Here is a 23,096-nt window from a genome sequence, read left to right as displayed (position 1 = left end):
ATATTGGCACAGCCCTTGCAGATGCCACACGGAAACCCTTTCTGGTAGTGGCTTTGTTATTCCTAGCTGCTCTTTTCGGGTCATATGTGCTGTGTACCAGCATGTCTCGTAGACTGGGAGCTCTTTTGGCTACTAAGGACGGTCGTACAGGTAAGATTTTTTTGAGAATAGGATCCGTGAATAGGATCTTCCAATGTTTTTGTATTATTTCTAGTGTTGAGCGATACCGTCCGATATTTGAAAGTATCAGTATCGGATGGTATCGGCCGATATCCGAAAAATATCGGATATCGCCGATACCGATATCCGATACCAATACAAGTCAATGGGACACAAATATCGGAAGGTATCCTCTATGGTTCCCAGGGTCTGAAGGAGAGGAAACTCTCCTTCAGGCCCTGGGATCCATATTGATGTGTAAAATAAAGAATAAAAATAAAAAATATTGATATACTTACCCTCGGACGCGCCCTGGTTGTCACCGCTGCAACCGCCATGATTCCCTTCCTAAGAATGAGCGCATTAAGGACCTTCGATGACGTCGCGGCTTGTGATTGGTCGCGTGAGCGGTGACATGACGCTCACGCGACCAATCACAAGCCGCGACGTCATCGAAGGTCCTTAATGCGCTCATTCTTAGTAACGGAAGCATGGCGATTGCAGCGGTGACAACCAGGGCGCGTCAGAGGGTAAGTATATCAATATTTTTTATTTTTATTCTTTATTTTACACATGAGTCTTAATCCCGATACCGATTCCCGATATCACAAAAATATCGTAACTCGGTATTGGAATTCCGATACCGCAAATATCGGCCGATACCCGATACTTGCAGTATCGGAATGCTCAACACTAATTATTTCACGTAAATCATCCCATTCACTGCTGTAATTGGTAATAAATCTTACCTGATTGTCCTGTTCTGTATTTGTTGATATTGATTGATTCTTATGTAGTAGTTGTTGCCTCGGAGTGTTTTTTGCCCTCCAATATCACTTTTGTATGACACGCCGGTTGTAGCCTCTATCTTGGAATCTGCTTCTTAATGATTTGGCTTGCACTTCGAATTGTTCATCTTCTGAGCAAATTCTTTTAATCCGGAGATATTGACCAATCGGTATGCTATTAGTTGTTGATCTGGGATGTAGTGATGATGCATGTAGCATTTTTACGTCCAAATTTATATGTTAACCTGATGTTCCTGTCATTTTGATTCAATCTAATCATAAGGGCCTCAAGTTCATCCACCGGACCTTCCCAGATGAACAGAATGTCATCGATGAAGCGAATCCAGTTATGGATTCGCTCCATGCCCTCAACCTCATTTTCTTGAAAGATGGACCACTCCCAGGCGCCCATAAATAAATTGGGATACGAGGGGGCACAAGAGGCCCCCATCGCAGTACCCTGCAATTGTAGGTAGACCCTCCCCGCAAACATGAAGGCATTATGTGTTAAGATAAATTTGAATAGTTCCAGAATGAACTCAGACGTATCCTTCTCAATATTGCTCTGAGCTAGATATTTACCCGCTGCCTATAGGCCATCCGTATGTCTAATACTTGAGTATAGAGCCTCAACATCGGTCGTGACTAGGACCATATTCTCCTTGAGTTGTATGCCCTCCAGATGGCCCAAGGCAGCGGTAGTATCCTTGATGTATGAAGGTAATTGCACCACCAGTGGCTTTAGATAGTATTCCACAATATCACAGATGATCTCGCACAACCCTTCATTGGCGGCCACAATTGGTCTGCCCGGAGGATCCTCCGGGTTTTTGTGGACCTTGGGCACCAGATACAGTGTCGCCAGTCTCGGGTGCAATTTGGTATATGTATCTAGGAGGACCTGATTGTCTGCAGCGGTATTGGACTGGTGACTTTTTACGAAAGACTGAGAGGACGCCTGGAGCTTCTGTGGTGGACTGAGGTGGAATAAGGGAAGTGAGAACATTTTCTTTTTTGGTTTTGTAGCATATGGTGATGTGTCAATTTTACATCTATATTTTTCTGTACAACTTACCGAGAAATGATCATGCGGTTCCGGCCTCAGGCCTCGTTCAGACAACTGTTACTACAGTCAGTGTACAAAACGGATAACACATGGACGGCGCGGGGGTCAATGTAAGTGAATGGGATCGTTAAGATGAGCATTTTTCCACATGGCCTGAATGTATCAGTCTGTCTTACATTTTCTGGATAAGACTCGTCCATAGAAGTGCACGAGAGTGTAAGAGAATGGATGCCGTATTTGCACCATAGGTAATTCATCCATTTTTAGTTGATTTATTGAAAAAAATATAGGAATTTATATATTTTTTAAAATTATGGCTGTGAAAAAACAGATGAAATACGGGTATAAAAAATGGACAATTTTCCATGGACTCAACCTTAGAGACAATTCCATTGGCCTCCAAATTACCATTATGCATTTCCTTCAAGGATAGAATCACAGATGTCGTGTAATACCTCACCAGTAGAGATGAGCGAACCCGAACTTAAAAGTTTGTGGTTTGTACCGGGCAGTTAGTGTCCGGAGGTAAATGCCGAACACGAACTTCTCCCGGAAGTCAGGTGCAATATTCATAGTTCCTGGGAAGTCCGGGAAGGGAGAGAAAATGTTCCAGCTCAAAAGTTCAGATCCTCATTTTTTTCAATGGGGTTCAGGTTCTGGTTCAACTTCGGTTAAAGTTACGGTACCTGAATCAAACTTTGGAAAATAGTTCAGGTAGGGGTACCAGAAACGGAACGTCCGCGGGTCCGCTCATCCCTACATATCAGTCATAAATTACACACATTACGGAGACGAGGTACAAATCTATGTCCACTGTGCGTTTTCTTTATTGATTCTGAAAAATATAAAAATAACATAAAATTCTTTCAAAGATATTGGAGCCTTTAATGGTGCAAGAGGCGTCTCCGAAACCATCCGGTGACGAGTCCTAGGAGTTTCTTATCCAGAGAAATAGAAATGCCGCTCTGTGACTGCGGAGTGATTGGTGCACAGATCTTTCTAAATGCAAAGTGTCTTCTTTTATCATAAACATAAAAAATGAAATACTTAAAAAAAAAAATTAAGAAAATGAAATGAAAGAGAAAACATCCTGGAAAATGCTAACGCTTAAAATCAATTTCCAAATATGAGTCATCTGCTGTCACTGAAAAGTCCAGATTCAACGATCCCGATGGTTCTTCTGTCCGCCCCTGTCATATTTGTAGGAATCTGTCGCCAGTCGCCCGGGTCCGTACAGTGGAGATCTGTTATAGCGGAAATCCCTGCGGACCTGGAACTGAAGGAACAAGGTGATCACTGGGGAACCTCATTTTCTATATTTTTTAATACCTGCATGGATGCATCATATCAGAAAACAATGGCAGATATTTATCTTTATTTCCTCATTTACTGATTAGATATAAGGGAGAGGAGAGAAAGACGCCATGAGGGATAATACAAAAGGAATTGTGTACAAGGACTTAGATTGTGCTAAAGCCACAAAGTTTCTCTCTAAAGCGAGACCCCCAGCACTTCTAGATATACTAATAGATGTACAGCGGCTTGTGAAAGTATTCACCCCCTTTAATAGATGTATAAAATACTCGAGCTTTTATTTTACCTCCTGGAGCCTCAGTTTACATCATTGTATCCTGGGATTGGAGTGTAACCTACAGAAGAAGGAAAGAGAAAAGATCCTGCTGAAAACAGTATATTAATATCACAGATTATCCCGCTCGCCAGTCAGATGTAATAATACAATGCTCAGCAATGACAATGAATTGTTAAAGACTCTCCTAGTTGATAATGCAGCTGGACTCACTATCCCCCTGTCAGTATCTAGTCCTGGAATCAGTTTCTCTTGCCCTTAGCCTTGCCCTCAGTTAACATGGATCTTGATGTTTTACGTCGGCCATCTTGTTTCCTGCCAAAGCTGTATATAAAGCCAGCACCTGTTCTGTTTCATTGCTTGTGTATTATGTTTTAGACCTTGTTCCTCTGCAGTCTCTTTGACCTAGCCACTGGTGTCCAGTTGTATCCACCAGTATTGTGACACCCCCACTACTCTCCAGTAATTTTCTTTTTTCCTCGTCTCTCTACAGACTTCTCAGCCACCTACAGTATGAATCAGATATAAATGACCATGTTTTACCCTCCTTTCCTCTTCCCTGAATGTTCCCCGATCTACATCTCCACCATTATTCACAGATATTCTCCTAATCGTCCTCTCTGCTGACTTTCTCCTTTTCCCTTCTCACATATACAGGGTTTCTCTTGAGCTGCCCCATTTCTCTGGATTGCTCTCTCTACTTTTACAAATATTATCTCACCTTCTCTTATTTTCTAACTTTCCCTCTTCCTTGTCTCCACCTAAAGTTAACATAAACACGACCCTATTTTACCCTTTTTTTCCCATTGCTTCGTGTACCCTATGTCAGCCACAGGTCTTCTATTGGAGTTTGCACCAACCAGAGCTCTGTCAGCGCAGCGCTGCGGGTTTCTATGTAAAATATGTTGGATAATGCCAAGGATTCATCTAACACTAGGTTCACCAAGAGTATTTTGAGGAATTTGAAGCAGATCTGCTCCAAAGTCTTAGGAAACTAAAACGCTTTAAAGCCCTTTATATAAAAAAAAGAAGGAAAAAAAACACTTATTGAAGTGCACTCCTTGAGAAAACTCATCTGATTTTTCTACTTTGAAAAAACTGGATGTGAACTTTGTCCAATAGTTGAAGTTCTCTTGGTCTTTTTTTCAAAAACCAATGGACATATTGCTGGGGGAGCCATAACTTTCTCTTACTGCGATCGTAAAGGGAAAGGGACACCAGACCCCTATTTTCTTTTCCCCAGCACAACCATACTCTGCTGGTAATGTTACTCAGCCCCATATATTGCATGCAGATTTCTCCATAGCACGTGATTGTGGGGATCTGTGAGAGTCCCGGGACTCATCATGCAGGAAGAAGCTGTGCCGTATTTATCACAGTGACACGTGTGTGATAATTTGGCGCTCCCGTCTAGACATGTCACACACTTACCTCTTACAAAGGCAATGTTCACACACTCAGTATTTGGTCAGTATTTCATGTCAGTATTTGTAAGCCAAAACCAGGAGTGGACGATTAATGCAGAAGTGGAGACATGTCTCTATTATACTTTTCCTCTGATTATCCCACTCCTGGTTTTGGCTATAAATACTGATGTAAAATACTGAACATGTGAACGTGGCCTTACATACAGGTGTTTCTCACAAAACTAGAATATCATCAAAAAGTTAATTTATTTCAGTTCTTCAATACAAAAAGTTAAACTCATATATTATATAGAGTCATTACACACAGAGTGATCTACTTCAAGTGTTTATTTCTGTTAATGTTGATGATTATGGCTTACAGCCAATGAAAACCCAAAAGTTATTATCTCAGTAAATTAGAATACTTTATAACACCAGCTTGAAAAATTATTTTAAAATCTGAAATGTCCTACTGAAATGTGTGTTCAGTAAATGCCCTCAATACTTGGTCGGGCTCCTTTTGCATCAATTACTGCATCAATGAGGTGTGGCATGGAGGCGATCAGCCTGTGGCGCTGCTGAGGGGTTATGGAAGCCCAGGTTGCTTTGATAGCAGCCTTCAGCTCGTCTGCATTGTTGGGTCTGGTGTCTCATCTTCCTCCTGACAATACTCCATAGATTCTCTATGGGGTTAAGGTCAGGTGAGCTTGCTGCCAATCAAGCCCAGTGACACTGTTGTTTGTAAACCAGGTATTGGTACTTTTGGCAGTGTGGACAGGGGACAAGTCCTGCCAGAGAATGACATTTCCATCTACATAAAGCTTTCGGCAGAGGGAAGCATGAAGTGCTCTAAAATTTCCCGGTAGACGGCTGTGCTGACTTTGGTCTTTATAAAACACAGTGGACCTACACCAGCAGATGACATGGCCCCCAAACCATCACTGACTGTGGAGACCTCACACTAGACCTCCAGCAGCTTGGATTGTGGCCTCCACTCTTCCTCCAGACTCTGGGACCTTGATTTCCAAATGAAATGCAAAATTTACTTTCACCTGAAAACAACACCTTGGACCACTGACAACAGTCCGGTTCTTTTTCTCCTTGGCCCAGGCAAAACGCTTCTGGCATTATCTATTGGTCATGAGTGGCCGGACACAAGGAAGTGACACTTGTAGCCCATGTCCTGGATACGTCTGTGTGTGGTGAAGCAATGACTCCAGCAGCAGTCCACTCCTTGTGAATTTTCCCCATATTTTTGAATGGCCTTTTCTTAACAATCCTTTCCAGGCTGCGGTTATCCCGGCTGTTTGTGCACCTTTCTCTACTACACTTTTTCCTTCCACTGAACTTTCCATTAATATGCTTGGATACAGCACTCTGTGAACAGCCGGCTTCTTTAGCAGTGACCTTTTGTGGCTTCCCCTCCTTGTGGAGTGTCAATGACGGCCTTCTGGACATCTGTCAGGTCAGCAGTCTTCCCCATGATTGTGGAGCTACTGAAACAGATTAAGGGACCTTTCTAAAGGCTTAGGAAGCCTTTAGAGGTGTTTTTGTTAATCTAATTTACTGAGATAATGGCTTTGGGGTTTTCATTGAATGTAATAAATTAGAAACAAACACGTGAAATAGATCATTCTGTTTGCCTTCACTCTGCAGGCTCCTCTCCTTAAGTGACTGTGCCCTACGGGGTAACATTTTTCCTTGTGGAGAGTGACAAGCCAAGCCTGGCTTGTCAGAGTGAGGAGACTTATAGGCCATGTAGGCTCCTCTCTTCAGAGATCAAGAGGACTAGAACTCTTTAGAAAACATGAATTACTGTATTCAAAGAAGACATTAGATTTTTCGTCTTGAAGCACAAGTCAGCCATGAGGACAGAGGGGGCTTCTCTCCTGCCAAGAATTGGAGAATAAATTCTTATAAACCGAGGTGAATTGTAAATGGTAAAAGCGTCCTCCTCTGCAGGGTGATCTGTGCCCTGAGCTGACATTACTGCTGGACACATGTTGGGGTCCACATTAGTGATTCCTAGGTGAAGGTTTGGGGGATGCAGACTCCGTTATCTGTCAGAGCCGAGGGTCCTTCTTTATATGTAGGAAGTAGCACAAGTTCTGAAGAACCTCAACGGTTATCACACGATGGATGAAGACGAGGACAAACACAAAACACAGAAATGTGATATATTTATAGACTAGAGATAAACAGACATTGTGACACATACAGGAAGCGACAAACATAAGAAATGACAAAACACTGACGAGGTGAAATGAATATGACAACATGGGGTCTGTAGAAAATGGGGGGGACTCCAAGCGCAATGGGGTCTTATCCGAGGGAGGATTATATGACGGGTGAAGAATAGGGATCTGCTCATCTATCGGGGTCATATTATCCCACAATACTGAGGTTCTTTGGAGGAAGAAGTTGGTCCAAGTTCGAAATGCGCAGAGAATAAACTGCAGGAACCAATATGGCTGTTTCTTGGTTTCTTGCCATCCACATCAGCAGCGCGGACTATCACCCTCATTCTCCCACTAATTGCTGAAAATGACCCATGTAACAGACATACAGTCAGGACTGGTGCACTATAACTTCAGAGATTTCACTCTTCTTTGCTATATCTTCATAGATGGATATTGTCGGACAGAACCTGTAAACACAAGCACTTTTGCAGTTTACAGCTTATTAAAATTTGTAGCCGTTCTTGAGTTACGGTATGAGCAATTTTCTGTTATTTTTCAGCTCGTTGCCTAGGAGACCGACCACCACTATTGTCTAGCTTGTAAGCACTTCCCTAAAGATGTCTGATATTAGGAGGTAAGGGCGCGTGTCAGGGATCCCAGCCAGTTTCAGAACAGTGGATATAACTGTATAACACAATAGGAAAGAGCTTGTAAGCGCTGTGCATGTTCTGCTGTCTAGCGGCGGGGGTCGGTCTCCAAGGCAACGAGCTGTAAATAAAACATATTGTTAATACGGCTGAACATTTTAATAAGCAGTAAATTGCAAAATTGCTTGTATTTACGTGCACTATCCAACAATACCCGATTATAAAGACGGGAATAAGCCTTTAAGCTTAGACTCCTGCTAGTCAGTGTGGCTAACAGAGAATAAAGTTTATATCTCTGCCCAGTTCCCCCCATGCTTTACTCTGCAGCCTTGCTTTTTCAAATTGACTACTATAAGCACAAGCCCATCACAAGCACCCTGGCTCTGTAGATCAGAAGGGTCCGGCGATCAGACTCCTGCTGATTTAACATGATTAAACTATGGCATAATTTGACAGATGAAAGTGGAAATATCCCGCTGTCTCGCCATGAGACAACCCCCTGCAGCCATCTATACCAGGTCCGCTGTAGGGGTCACAATGAAGCCCTCTGGACAATGTACAGGAAAGGATCATCATGTATAAAGTATGGGCTCCATTACAAAGTTAATCAGGGCAGCGGCGGATATCACCATCATCATCATCATCCAGGTTTGGTACAGCGCTCAGTGCACACCCCTGGTGAAAGGGCGCAAGGGGCTCAGACCCTACTATAAGCCGCCCATCCATAGAGTCTGTCTCACTGTCTTCTCCAAGATCCCTCTCTTCATCCACGAGTGACTGTGATTGACAGGAAAGTAATGACGATGCGCTGTCGTTAGTGATGGACCCCTCTCTGCTTAAGGAAATTACTGAGAAAGGCAAACATGGTGCAAATATGTGACGCCAAGGACGGAAAATGGTGGGTAAGAAGTGACAGTCATCTACAAGACATGAACAGAACATCCACTGTGAGGACAACAACAAGAGGGGTTAGTAATACAGACAATACAGGTGAGACAAGGATAAAAGAAATGGCGCTTGCCGGAGATGACAGAACGACACTTCAACAACAAATATGTCTGATAGCAAAACATGGATCCAATACCTGGTGCATCTGTGGTAATAAGCCTTGTGTCCAAAATGTTATTATGTCTCAACTCACTTCCATTATTCTGCAGTAATCCAGCAAAATGTCTGTGAACTGTATGTCAACTAGGAGTCCTGCTGTCCTGTGACTCAGAGCTTAGGAGTCCTGCTGTCCAGTGTGTCCGAGCTTAGGAGTCCTGCTGTCCTGTGACTCAGAGCTTAGGAGTCCTGCTGTCCAGTGTGTCCGAGCTTAGGAGTCCTGCTGTCCCGTGTGTCAGAGCTTAGGAGTCCTGCTGTCCCGTGTGTCAGAGCTTAGGAGTCCTGCTGTCCCGTGTGTCAGAGCTTAGAAGTCCTGCTGTCCTTTGTGTAAGAGCTTAGGAGTCCTGCTGTCCTGTGTGTCAGAGCTTAGGAGTCCTGCTGTCCTGTGTGTCAGAGCTTAGGAGTCCTGCTGTGTTGTGTGTCAGAGCTTAGGAGTCCTGCTGTCCTGTGTGTCAGAGCTTAGGAGTCCTGCTGTCCTGTGTGTCCGAGCTTAGGAGTCCTGCTGTCCTGTGTGTCCGAGCTTAGGAGTCCTGCTGTCCTGTGTGTCCGAGCTTAGGAGTCCTGCTGTCCTATGTGTCAGAGCTTAGGAGTCCTGCTGTCCTGTGTGTCCCAGCTTAGGAATCCTGCTGTCCTGTGTGTCAGAGCTTAGGAGTCCTGCTGTCCTGTGTGTCAGAGCTTAGGAGTCCTGCTGTCCTGTGTGTCAGAGCTTAGGAGTCCTGCTGTCCTATGTGTCAGAGCTTAGGAGTCCTGCTGTCCTGTGTGTCCCAGCTTAGGAGTCCTGCTGTCCTATGTGTCAGAGCTTAGGAGTCCTGCTGTCCTATGTGTCAGAGCTTAGGAGTCCTGCTGTCCTGTGTGTCAGAGCTTAGGAGTCCTGCTGTCCTGTGTGTCAGAGCTTAGGAGTCCTGCTGTCCTGTGTGTCAGAGCTTAGGAGTCCTGCTGTCCTATGTGTCAGAGCTTAGGAGTCCTGCTGTCCTATGTGTCAGAGCTTAGGAATCCTGCTGTCCTGTGTGTCAGAGCTTAGGAGTCCTGCTGTCCTGTGTGTCAGAGCTTAGGAGTCCTGCTGTCCTGTGTGTCAGAGCTTAGGAGTCCTGCTGTCCTATGTGTCAGAGCTTAGGAGTCCTGCTGTCCTGTGTGTCCCAGCTTAGGAGTCCTGCTGTCCTATGTGTCAGAGCTTAGGAGTCCTGCTGTCCTATGTGTCAGAGCTTAGGAGTCCTGCTGTCCTGTGTGTCAGAGCTTAGGAGTCCTGCTGTCCTATGTGTCAGAGCTTAGGAGTCCTGCTGTCCTATGTGTCAGAGCTTAGGAGTCCTGCTGTCCTATGTGTCAGAGCTTAGGAGTCCTGCTGTCCTGTGTGTCCCAGCTTAGGAGTCCTGCTGTCCTGTGTGTCAGAGCTTAGGGGTCCTGCTGTCCTATGTGTCAGAGCTTAGGGGTCCTGCTGTCCTGTGTGTCAGAGCTTAGGGGTCCTGCTGTCCTATGTGTCAGAGCTTAGGGGTCCTGCTGTCCTGTGTGCCCGAGCTTAGGAGTCCTGCTGTCCTGTGTGTCAGAGCTTAGGAGTCCTGCTGTCCTGTGTGTCCGAGCTTAGGAGTCCTGCTGTCCTATGTGTCAGAGCTTAGGAGTCCTGCTGTCCTGTGTGTCCGAGCTTAGGAGTCCTGCTGTCCTATGTGTCAGAGCTTAGGAGTCCTGCTGTCCTGTGTGTCAGAGCTTAGGGGTCCTGCTGTCCTATGTGTCAGAGCTTAGGGGTCCTGCTGTCCTGTGTGCCCGAGCTTAGGAGTCCTGCTGTCCTGTGTGTCAGAGCTTAGGAGTCCTGCTGTCCTGTGTGTCCGAGCTTAGGAGTCCTGCTGTCCTGTGTGTCAGAGCTTAGGAGTCCTGCTGTCCTGTGTGTCAGAGCTTAGGAGTCCTGCTGTCCTATGTGTCAGATCTTAGGAGTCCTGCTGTCCTATGTGTCAGAGCTTAGGAGTCCTGCTGTCCTGTGTGTCAGATCTTAGGAGTCCTGCTGTCCTGTGTGTCAGAGCTTAGGAGTCCTGCTGTCCTATGTGTCAGAGCTTAGGAGTCCTGCTGTCCTGTGTGTCCCAGCTTAGGAGTCCTGCTGTCCTATGTGTCAGAGCTTAGGAGTCCTGCTGTCCTGTGTGTCCCAGCTTAGGAGTCCTGCTGTCCTGTGTGTCAGAGCTTAGGGGTCCTGCTGTCCTATGTGTCAGAGCTTAGGGGTCCTGCTGTCCTGTGTGCCCGAGCTTAGGAGTCCTGCTGTCCTGTGTGTCAGAGCTTAGGAGTCCTGCTGTCCTGTGTGTCCGAGCTTAGGAGTCCTGCTGTCCTGTGTGTCAGAGCTTAGGAGTCCTGCTGTCCTATGTGTCAGATCTTAGGAGTCCTGCTGTCCTGTGTGTCAGAGCTTAGGAGTCCTGCTGTCCTATGTGTCAGAGCTTAAGAGTCCTGCTGTCCTGTGTGTCCGAGCTTAGGAGTCCTGCTGTCCTATGTGTCAGAGCTTAGGAGTCCTGCTGTCCTGTGTGTCAGAGCTTAGGAATCCTGCTGTCCTATGTGTCAGAGCTTAGGAGTCCTGCTGTCCTGTGTGTCCGAGCTTAGGAGTCCTGCTGTCCTGTGTGTCAGAGCTTAGGAGTCCTGCTGTCCTATGTGTCAGAGCTTAGGAGTCCTGCTGTCCTATGTGTCAGAGCTTAGAAGTCCTGCTGTCCTATGTGTCAGAGCTTAGGAGTCCTGCTGTCCTATGTGTCAGAGCTTAGGAGTCCTGCTGTCCTATGTGTCAGAGCTTAGAAGTCCTGCTGTCCCGTGTGTCAGAGCTTAGGAGTCCTGCTGTCCTGTGTGTCTGAGCTTAGGAGTCCTGCTGTCCTATGTGTCAGAGCTTAGGAGTCCTGCTGTCCTGTGTGCCCGAGCTTAGGAGTCCTGCTGTCCTGTGTGCCCGAGCTTAGGAGTCCTGCTGTCCTGTGTGCCCGAGCTTAGGAGTTCTGCTGTCCTATGTGTCTGAGCTTAGGAGTCCTGCTGTCCTATGTGTCAGAGCTTAGAAGTCCTGCTGCCCTGTGTGTCAGAGCTTAGGAGTCCTGCTGTCCTGTGTGTCTGAGCTTAGGAGTCCTGCTGTCCTATGTGTCAGAGCTTAGGAGTCCTGCTGTCCTGTGTGTCAGAGCTTAGGAGTCCTGCTGTCCTGTGTGTCTGAGCTTAGGAGTCCTGCTGTCCTGTGTGTCCGAGCTTAGGAGTCCTGCTGTCCTGTGTGTCAGAGCTTAGGAGTCCTGCTGTCCTGTGTGTCTGAGCTTAGGAGTCCTGCTGTCCTATGTGTCAGAGCTTAGGAGTCCTGCTGTCCTATGTGTCAGAGCTTAGGAGTCCTGCTGTCCTGTGTGTCCGAGCTTAGGAGTCCTGCTGTCCTATGTGTCAGAGCTTAGGAGTCCTGCTGTCCTATGTGTCAGAGCTTAAGAGTCCTGCTGTCCTGTGTGTCCGAGCTTAGGAGTCCTGCTGTCCTATGTGTCAGAGCTTAGGAGTCCTGCTGTCCTGTGTGTCTGAGCTTAGGAGTCCTGCTGTCCTATGTGTCAGATCTTAGGAGTCCTGCTGTCCTGTGTGTCAGAGCTTAGGAGTCCTGCTGTCCTGTGTGTCAGAGCTTAGGAGTCCTGCTGTCCACTATGGTTCCTCCGTGCATCGGTGATCACGCCATGTAAATGCCACGGACAGAGATCTGCTGTTACAGACTGGTGTTCCCTTCTTACCCCGATTGTGACCACGTGCCGTAAGATTACAATATTTGGTTGAAGAAACAAATATCCCAAAAATGTAATTCTTCTAGCTGTCCAGCAGGTGGCGCCATGGTTCCTCTAATGCTCAGTCCTGGCGCTGTGGTTGCATTTTACCTGCAGTTTGTGTATAAACATGTGCGGTAATTGCCGCGTATTTGGAGCATAAAATACTCAGCGTTTTACAGTATCAGCAAAGTGAATGTTTTCTGAAATCTCTGCACTCACTGCTTTGATTCCGCATATTTTAACCGTCAAAGTGTTTTTCTCACATCTGCGATGTCAATTCTTTTAACACTTTTGTGGTGTTTTTCACACATTTAAATGAATGGGGAAAAAAGTTAAAGTAAAAACACAAAACTATGAAAAAATAAGCAGTGTTTCTGCTGCCAATAATCTGTTTTTTTGGGTGCATAAAAATAAGATGCAATAACTCCTTGTGTGAACACGTCCTCAGGCAGCGACCAGGCCAACGCTCAGGACAAGATCCAGATAAAACCCAGAAGGAGCCGCTCACTATGGGGCAGATGGCGACACTGGTGTCCATGTTTATTAGGAGGACACAGAAGAGCGGAGGATGGTAGGACGCGCTTTTGTCTCCACCTATAAAGTGAATGTCCGACTTTTACACCAAATCACTTATTTATCCCACAAATGATGATATCATCGGAGGACATTCACTTCATGAGACAAGAGACAAAGGGATTTACTGTTTTTAAGAAAGTTGCGTCTCCAGAAATAGTTTCAAAAATTTTCCTACTCACCCTCCCCAGGTCCAACGCTGAGTCTCCACCGCTGCTTCTGTTCTCTGTTATTTGAATGCACATCACCAGCGCTGCAGACAATCACTGAGCTCAGCTTCTCTGCCCGATTGGCGGCATGAGCAGCTCAGACCTGCCGTTCTCGTTGATTGGCTGCAGTGTTGTGGAAGCGACGTTAGCGCTGCAGACAGTAACAGACACCAGGAGCAGCAGCGGAGACTCAGTGCTGGACCTGGGGAGGGGGAGGGAAGCAGGTTTGTTTTAGGTACAAAAAACTGGAGTTGGGAAATTATAAAACCCCTTTAATCACCCCATGCCCGCGCTCTCATGCTCTTACCGCTCTTCTTGGCGTTCTTCCACCACACAACTCCGGCCATCAGGGAGATCAGTCCCAGGGCGAAGACCACAGAGGAAACGCTGATCTTAATGATCTGATTGGAGGTCAAACCGGCTTCTGTGTAACAAGAGATAATGAGTGAGAGACGCGGACAAGCCCCCGATCTGCTCCAGAGACGCGGGAGAAGCCCCCGATCTGCTCCAGAGACGCGGGAGAAGCCCCCGATCTGCTCCAAAGACAGAGGAGAAGCCCCCGATCTGCTCCAAAGACAGAGGAGAAGCCCCCGATCTGCTCCAGAGACGCGGACAAGCCCCTGATCTGCTCCAGAGACGCGGGAGAAGCCCCCGATCTGCTCCAAAGACAGAGGAGAAGCCCCTGATCTGCTCCAGAGACGCGGGAGAAGCCCCCGATCTGCTCCAGAGACAGAGGAGAAGCCCCCGATCTGCTCCAGAGACGCGAGAGAAGCCCCCGATCTGCTCTAGAGATGTGGAGAAGCCCCCGATCTGCTCCAGAGATTCAGAGAAGCCCCTGATCTGCTCCAGAGTTGCAGAGAAGCCCCCGATTTACTACAGAGACAGAGGAGAAGATCCCGATCTGCTCCAGAGACAGAGGAGAAGCCCCCAATCTGCTCCAGAGACAGAGGAGAAGCCCCCAATCTGCTCCAGAGACAGAAGAGAAGCCCCCGATCTGCTTCAGAGACACGGGAGAAGCCCCCGATCTGCTCCAGAGATGCGGGAGAAGCCCCCGATCTGCTCCAGAGACGCGGGAGAAGCCCCCGATCTGCAGGAGAAGCCCCTGATCTACTCCAGAGACAGAGAAGCCCCCGATCTGCTCCAGAGACGCGGGAGAAGCCCCCGATCTGCTCCAGAGACAGAGGATAATCCCCCGATCTGCTCCAGAGACAGAGAAGCCCCCGATCTGCTCCAGAGACGCGGGAGAAGCCCCTGATCTGCTCCAGAGACAGAGGAGAAGCCCCCAATCTGCTCCAGAGACGCGGGAGAAGCCCCCGATCTGCTCCAGAGATTCAGAGAAGCCCCCGATCTGCTCCAGAGAAAGAGGAGAAGCCCCCGATCTGCTCCAGAGAAAGAGGAGAAGCCCCCGATCTGCTCCAGAGATTCAGAGAAGCCCCGATCTGCTCCAGAGACGCGAGAGAAGCCCCCGATCTGCTCTAGAGATGTGGAGAAGCCCCCGATCTGCTCCAGAGATTCAGAGAAGCCCCTGATCTGCTCCAGAGTTGCAGAGAAGCCCCCGATTTACTACAGAGACAGAGGAGAAGATCCCGATCTGCTCCAGAGACAGAGGAGATGGCGGCACATAGACATACTGGCCGAGATTGAGGCTTTAAGGCCACGACCTGATTACACTTTACACTGCGGAATTTGCCACAAATTTAGGGAAAATCCCAAAGTTTTCTACAATATAAAGACTCATTCACACGTCAGGTTTTCTGGCACGAGCCGTATCTGCGTTCCTCAGGGACCGGGGACAGGACTCGCACCCATTATAGTGTCGGGGGTTTGTTCACATTCCGAGTTTCCTTGAGGAAAAACATCACAAAGTCACAAATAAAACTCATCAATAGACGTTTATGGGTCTGTGAGATAAATCGGACCCTCGGATGTCACCAATGTGATGTTGGATTCTCATGATTGATAGAAATGTGAGAAAACTTGTTGTACGCAAAATAAGAAACTGTGAAGGGACAATGAGCAAACACCGAGGACAGAAACTCTGATGAAGCTCGACCAAATCACGGACGTGTGAACGAGGCCTTACAGCAGTGGTCCCCAACTCCAGGCCTCGAGGGCCACCAACAGTGCAGGTTTTCAGGATTTCTTTAGTATTGCATCGGTGGTAATGTGATCATCTGCACAGGTGATGATTCCAACCCCTGTGCAATACTAAGGAAATCCTGAAAACCTGCACTGTTGGCGGCCCTCGAGGCCTGGAGTTGGGGACCACTGCCTTACAGGATCCTGAAAGATCCACAGAACCATCAGGATTCTGCACAAAGTCAGATAACATCACTACAATCAGGAACAAAGCAACGCGTAATAATAATATTACCATAACATAAGGTGAAATAGAGAAAAATACCAGATAGAGCAAAGAACCGAAGCCGAACAAAAGACCCCACAATACAGCGCAGGGGTCCTCACATACATTACAGGGGGCTTCCAAAGGGTTCTCAGGATGGGTAAAAATGACAGCGGCCTGTGATTGGCTGAGCCCTATTAGGAACAGTTTTTATTGGCTGGAAATCCACTTTAATCCGGTCTGGCCCACAATGGCCTCTCACAACGTGATAACTGGGCACTGACTGGCACCGGGCGAAGGTCCATCACTGCCATCTTGGTTCTCCTATGAAGCTGAGCCACAGACACTTCATAGTAGACCATGATTTTCACCATATACCGCAGTATTACGGTATTACAGCACATACTGTAAGCGAAAAGACAAAATTTGGCATTGCCACAATCCTACTGTGGCACCCCTAGGGGTATTTGCCACAAAAATAGTTACTGACAGTAAATGCAAATACTAAAATAGCAAGACTGCACTACCACCTCCGGCCAGAAGGGGGAGCTCCAGAGACTCCCCTTGATCCATTCTGGTCTGAGAGAAGAACTGGCAGTTGGGCTAAGGAGCTGAAAGTGAGAGGTCATACAGTTGAATCTCTAACAGCCCTGTGACTGTTACCAGGCCTAAATCACCGGCCTGAGGAGAAGAGGGATAGAGAAAAAGGACATTGTGAGAACCGGGTAGCATTAATCACTACCCAGAACAGGCGCAAAGACGGATACCGGATCCGTGGCTGTATTCATTACATATAATACAGCAACCGGAAAAACGTGAGGTGATATCAGCTTCACTAGGGTCGGACGCAGCAACAGACACAGAGTTCAGCGGTACTCCTGGAGGGGGTAAGCCGATAAAAGGACTCGGGTTGCCCGTCGAACCAGGACCCGGAGGGGACAGATTGGGCCGGCAGCCAGTTCACATACAGCAGCAGGGCCACACAGATATTGCGTACAATAAGAGGCGAAGACCCCGGCAGGGTCAAAGTAACTCAGAGTTCCCATACAGACTCCGGTGACAGGACTGGTTGTAAATCCTTTTTTTGTTAAAGTAAACTGGTTAAATGTTTCAGTGCCTCAGTCTTTCATTTGGACAATAGCCATCTATCCAGGATTGGGATCATCACCGCTGGGAGAACCTGCTGCTGATCAAGTAAGTGCCTGTTCCCTCACGATACCCTTTACACTGTGCATTGCCTGAGGCCACAGCACCGGGTCAAGCCACCCGTGACACCCCCCTCAAGAGACAGACCCCATTGGTCCGGTGCTGGGTACCCCGGTCTCTTGGGCGTCACACTACCAACCTGAAAAATCATGTTATTGGGTCATTTCATGGCATAATATCCCCCCAAAATAATGTCACAACTGCGGGTGGGAGGGTGGAGGGTTTCACTATTTCACCCCACTTGGAATTTTTTTTCCATTTTTCACGACATTATATGGTAAAATAGATTGTATCATTCAAAACTACAACTCGCCCTGCAAAAAAAATACTGTAAGCTCATACGGCTTCTAAATGGAAAAATGAAAAAGAAAAGGTTCTCGTAAGAAGAAGAGGAAGAAACAATAATCAGCTGCCGAAACGTATCGCAGTGAGGCGCGAGGTCCGGGCTGATTATTTTTCTAGACTCGTTGGACATTTTCTCTTCCTCATTTTGACATTTCTTCACCAATATTTGCAGCAAAATATGGGAGCACCTTAACTGGGTGCATTTTTTGGACTGGTCCCCATTTATAAACAATTCTCAAAACTGAAAACTCTGTGAGTTATATATATTTGGAGCATAGTTGTCATGTTTGGTGCAATTCTGGCATTTTGCTTAGTAAATTTCCCCCATTTTTTTCCCCTATTTCTTTGGGAAAATTGCTCAGAGCTTAAAGTTTTACATCAGATGTTATAAATGGAATATTGAGGTAAAGGAGAAAACTCCAGCACTAGATCCTGAATATTCCCCACATAAAGGAGATGGGATGAACACACAAAGATACCCCGGAAGAAGGTCTGGACGATGCAGCATCGAGCTCCCGGTGGTGCCGAGATGTTGGGCGAATACTTACTCCAGGTTGTTGTCATGGGCTCACGTAGGCTCTGATGTTCAACCTTACAGGAATAATCATCTTCAGGAAGAGAGTCCCTCAGATCCAGGATGGACACCAGCTGGTAGGTCCATTCCCCGGTCTGCACCGCCTGATCTTCAGTCTTAACCACAGTCTTATTATTTTTAATCCAGGAAACAATAATTTTTTCAGGGTAAAAGCCCCAAACAAAGCAGATTAGTAGCGGGAGATTGTCCTTATTCTCATCAGGAACAAACACCTCCATAGATGGTTTCACTGCAGAGACATGAAGGCAGTATTATAGTAGTTATATTCATGTACATAGGAGCAGTATTATAGTAGTTATATTCATGTACATAGGAGCAGTATTATAGTAGTTATATTCATGTACATAGGAGCAGTATTATAGTAGTTATATTCATGTACATAGGAGCAGTATTATAGTAGTTATATTCATGTACATAGGAGCAGTATTATAGTAGTTATATTCATGTACATAGGAGCAGTATTATAGTAGTTATATTCTTGTACATAGGGGCAGTATTATAGTAGTTATATTCTTGTACATAAGAGCAGTATTATAGTAGTTATATTCATGTACATAGGAGCAGTATTATAGTAGTTATATTCATGTACATAGGAGCAGTATTATAGTAGTTATATTCATGTACATAGGAGCAGTATTATAGTAGTTATATTCATGTACATAGGAGCAGTATTATAGTAGTTATATTCTTGTACATAGGAGCAGTATTATAGTAGTTATATTCATGTACATAGGAGCAGTATTATAGTAGTTATATTCTTGTATATAGGAGCAGTATTATAGTAGTTATATCCTTGTACATAGGGGGCAGTATTATAGTAGTTATATTCTTGTACATAGGGGCAGTATTATAGTAGTTATATTCTTGTACATAAGAGCAGTATTATAGCAGTTATATTCTTGTATATAGGAGCAGTATTATAGTAGTTATATCCTTGTACATAGGGGGCAGTATTATAGTAGTTATATTCTTGTACATAGGGGCAGTATTATAGTAGTTATATTCTTGTACATAAGAGCAGTATTATAGCAGTTATATTCTTGTATATAGGAGCAGTATTATAGTAGTTATATCCTTGTACATAGGGGCAGTATTATAGTAGTTATATTCTTGTACATAGGAGCAGTATTATAGTAGTTATATTCTTGTATATAGGAGCAGTATTATAGTAGTTATATTCTTGTACATAGGGGCAGTATTATAGTAGTTATATTATTGTACATAGGGAGCAGTATTATAGTAGTTATATTCTTGTACATAAAGGCAGTATTATAGTAGTTATATTCTTGTACATAGGGGCAGTATTATAGTAGTTATATTATTGTACATAGGGAGTAGTATTATAGTAGTTATATTCTTGTACATAGGGGCAGTATTATAGTAGTTATATTCTTGTACATAGGGGCAGTATTATAGTAGATATATTATTGTACATAGGGAGCAATATTATAGTAGTTATATTCTTGTACATAAAGGCAGTATTATAGTAGTTATATTCTTGTACATAGGGGCAGTATTATAGTAGATATATTATTGTACATAGGGAGCAGTATTATAGTAGTTACATTCTGGTACATAGTAGCAGTATTATAGTAGTTATATTCTTGTACATAGGGAGCAGTATTATAGTGGTTATATTCTTGTATATAGGGGCAGTATTATAGTAGTTATATTCTTGTATATAGGGGGCAGTATTATAGTAGTTATATTCTTATACATAGGGGCAGTATTATAGTAGTTATATTCTTGTACATAGGAGCAGTATTATAGTAGTTATATCCTTGTACATAGGGGGCAGTATTATAGTAGTTATATTCTTGTACATAGGGGCAGTATTATAGTAGTTATATTCTTGTACATAGGAGCAGTATTATAGTAGTTATATTCTTGTACATAGGGAGCAGTATTATAGTGGTTATATTCTTGTATATAGGGGCAGTATTATAGTAGTTATATTCTTGTATATAGGGGGCAGTATTATAGTAGTTATATTCTTATACATAGGGGCAGTATTATAGTAGTTATATTCTTGTACATAGGAGCAGTATTATAGTAGTTATATTCTTGTACATAGGAGCAGTATTATAGTAGTTATATTCTTGTACATAGGGGGCAGTATTATAGTAGTTATATTTTTGTACATAGGGGGCAGTATTATAGTAGTTATATTCTTGTACATAGGAGCAATATTATAGTAGTTATATTCTTGTACATAGGGGGCAGTACTGCAGTAGTTATATTCTTGTACATAAGAGCAGTATTATAGTAGTTATATTCTTGTACATAGGGGGCAGTATTATAGTAGTTATATTCTTGTACATAGGAGCAATATTATAGTAGTTATATTCTTGTACATAGGGGGCAGTACTACAGTAGTTATATTCTTGTACATAGGAGCAGTATTACAGTAGCTATATTCTTGTTCATAGGAGGCAGTATTATAGTAGTTATATTCTTGTACATAGGGGCAGTATTATAGTAGTTATATTCTTGTACATAGGGAGCAGTATTATAGTAGTTATAGTCTTGTACATAGGGGCAGTATTATAGTAGCTATATTCTTGTACATAGGGGCAGTATTATAGTAGTTATATTCTTGTACATAGGGAGCAGTATTATAGTAGTTATAGTCTTGTACATAGGGGCAGTATTATAGTAGTTATATTCTTGTACATAGGGGCAGTATTATAGTAGTTATATTCTTGTACATAGGGGGCAGTATTATAGTAGTTATATTCTTATACATAGGGAGCAGTATTATAGTAGTTATATTCTTGTACATAGGAGCAGTATTATAGTAGCTATATTCTTGTACATAGGAGCAGTATTATAGTAGTTATATTCTTGTACATAAGGGCAGTATTATAGTAGTTATATTCTTGTACATAGGAGCAGTATTATAGTAGCTATATTCTTGTACATAGGAGCAGTATTATAGTAGTTATATTCTTGTACATAGAGGCAGTATTATAGTAGTTATATTCTTGTACATAGGGGCAGTGTTATAGTAGCTATATTCTTGTACATAGGGGCAGTATTGTAGTAATTATATTCTTGTACATAAGAGCAGTATTGTAGCAATTAGATATTTTTTAGCAGGTAGAATTACAATTTTCCTAACCATGATGGCAGTGTTACATTAGGTATAGCCTCAAGTATAAAAAGCATAATCTATTAGTTATATCTGTGTCTGTAGAAGCTAGTATTACACCTGTTATACGATAATATAAAATTTGGGTGTGAAGAATTACAAAAATTGCAGTTTGCTCTGTGTGTAGTAGCTGTTGCCACCTCTGCTTTATCATATTTTTGGAACAAAATGAAGCTGGGTCCCATTAGGGTATGTGCCCACGATTGGGGATAGCAGCGTTTTTGACGCTATGGTCTACAATACAAGCACAGTGGATGGGATTTATAGGAATCCTGTGCCCAATGTGTTTCTATTTGACGCTGCGTAATCTCACCTGCGGCGCGGGTTTATGAGCTGCAGTATGTCATTTACACAATATAAATGTATTGGATGCGGTAAATCCGCATTATTCAGTGAACATGTGCAGATATACCTGCATGATTAGGACGTAGCGTTCTGGAGGCAGCGAAATTACTCTGCGCCCATAGCGGTGCCATTTCCGGATTGCGGGCACATACTCTCACAGATTTTGCATTCGGGCTCGGGAGCTGCAGGTTCGGTCTATGGGCAGATATAAAGCTTTAGGTATCGCAGCGCCATGACACCGCCTGCACGCGCTATGTGTTGTCGCTGGATGTCTCTACTCACCGCGTCTTTCCACTGTCTCCTTCCAGAACGTCTTCTTTTCGTTTTTGCACCTTTTCTCCTCATTTTTCACATAATTTAACATGTCAGGATTAGTGTTGAATTCCGTCGTAAATTTTCTCACTACCGCCATCATCTGTTCGATAGAGTTATAAGGCAGAAACATATTGTCCTTGCTGTTGTATCCCAGTATATACTGGTGATTGAATGCAAAAACGTACTGAAACGTAGCATTTCCTTTCTCATCATCTCCATAGCTGCAGAGTGAAATCTCCTGCATGACGTAACCTGCAAAAAAGAATAGACAGCAACATAAAGCTCCATATAATGATCCCGCGGTAACAAGGAAATATTCACCAATGCTAAAAACTGCAGAATTGTCCTTAATGTTCACGTTATAGTGTCCTATAGGGGGCGCCGGTGAGCAGATGACGGACATCAATATTTACCGGACTTATAATAAAGCCGTTACGTTTCACTATATAACAATAGCGTAAAAAGTCACATATGATGTTACCGACAAACAGCGAGGTGCGGATCGCTCTGTGTGCAGCGCGCGGAGCCGGATACCTGTTACGGGGAGGGATATGGCCCCATATACCAGCAGCAGCTCCGCTATCGACCCCTTCATCTCGGCAGCTTGCTGGGATATGACAGTGATAGGTAATAATCCGCAGCACAGCAGTCGCTCCTGCAGATTGTGGCCAGTAGGAAATGAGAAGAGAGATGACGTCAGCTGTCACCGGCAGCAGCTGATTCCTGGACGGACGGGGCTGAGAAGGCAAAGCGAAACTAAACCAGAAACCGCAGGAAATAAGAAAATACCGTCCGTGCCAAGTTATTCAGGTCTGACCGGGCGCACCGCTTGTGGGAAACGCTGGAGCAGAAGAAAAACATTTACAGACAATTACATTGCTACTTATTACATTTCTATTGACCATTTATGTATTTTTGTTTTCTGTCGATATTTTTTTGCATTTGTGCATTTTAACAGACAGCATTTTTTTAATGGCGAAATGCAAAGGGTATAGAATTTTTTCATACACTTTTCTATAGGAATTTTTTTTTTAAATGCAGGAAATTCATGTTTGTTTGTTTTTTCAATCAAAAAAAAAAAAAATGCAGCCAAAACAATGTGTGTCTAGGTGTCACACACGATGCAGGTTTATGTCTTGTTCTGTCACTTTTTAGGCTATATGCACACGTTGCGGATTAGGCTTAGGAATTTCTCGTGCAGATTCTACCTCTCCTGGCAGAAAACGCACCTGCGGATTTGTCGCGTTTTTTGTGCGGTTCCGCAGCGTTTTTTGTGCGCTTTTGCTGCGGGTTTCTTGCAGATTTGCTGTGTTTTTTTACCCCTGCGGTTTTCTATAATGGAATGGG

The 23,096-nt window shown here is 44.5% G+C and overlaps 1 protein-coding gene across 1 annotated transcript; it reads right to left on the bottom strand.

The window, feature by feature from the left end:
- Positions 1–2,816: 2,816 nt before the first annotated feature.
- LOC138661537 (HLA class II histocompatibility antigen, DM beta chain) lies at positions 2,817–22,406 on the bottom strand. The gene is made up of 6 exons (XM_069746335.1): positions 22,284–22,406; positions 21,717–22,001; positions 17,892–18,167; positions 13,756–13,872; positions 3,614–3,662; positions 2,817–3,289 (listed from the first exon to the last, which is right to left on the bottom strand). The coding sequence occupies exons 1-5, from the start codon at positions 22,342–22,344 to the stop codon at positions 3,625–3,627; spliced, it is 777 nt and encodes a 258-aa protein (XP_069602436.1). The 5' UTR covers positions 22,345–22,406; the 3' UTR covers positions 2,817–3,289; positions 3,614–3,624.
- Positions 22,407–23,096: the final 690 nt, after the last annotated feature.

The sequence above is a fragment of the Ranitomeya imitator genome, chromosome 2 (genome assembly GCF_032444005.1).
Source record: "Ranitomeya imitator isolate aRanImi1 chromosome 2, aRanImi1.pri, whole genome shotgun sequence".
NCBI classification, from domain to species: Eukaryota; Metazoa; Chordata; class Amphibia; order Anura; family Dendrobatidae; genus Ranitomeya; species Ranitomeya imitator.
The sequence above is the reverse complement of the archived record's forward strand: the minus strand, read 5'-3'. Positions and strand labels throughout refer to the sequence as shown.

Excerpts from the sequence above, each read along its gene's own strand:
- LOC138661537 (XM_069746335.1), bottom strand. The coding sequence starts at position 22,344 with ATGAAGGGGTCGATAGCGGAGCTGCTGCTGGTATATGGGGCCATATCC. Across the intron at positions 22,002-22,283 it reads CATATCCCTCCCCGTAACAG|GTTACGTCATGCAGGAGATT; the intron begins GTATCCGGCTCC and ends TCTTTTTTGCAG. Across the intron at positions 13,873-17,891 it reads GCCCATGACAACAACCTGGA|AAGCCGGTTTGACCTCCAAT; the intron begins GTAAGTATTCGC and ends CTTGTTACACAG.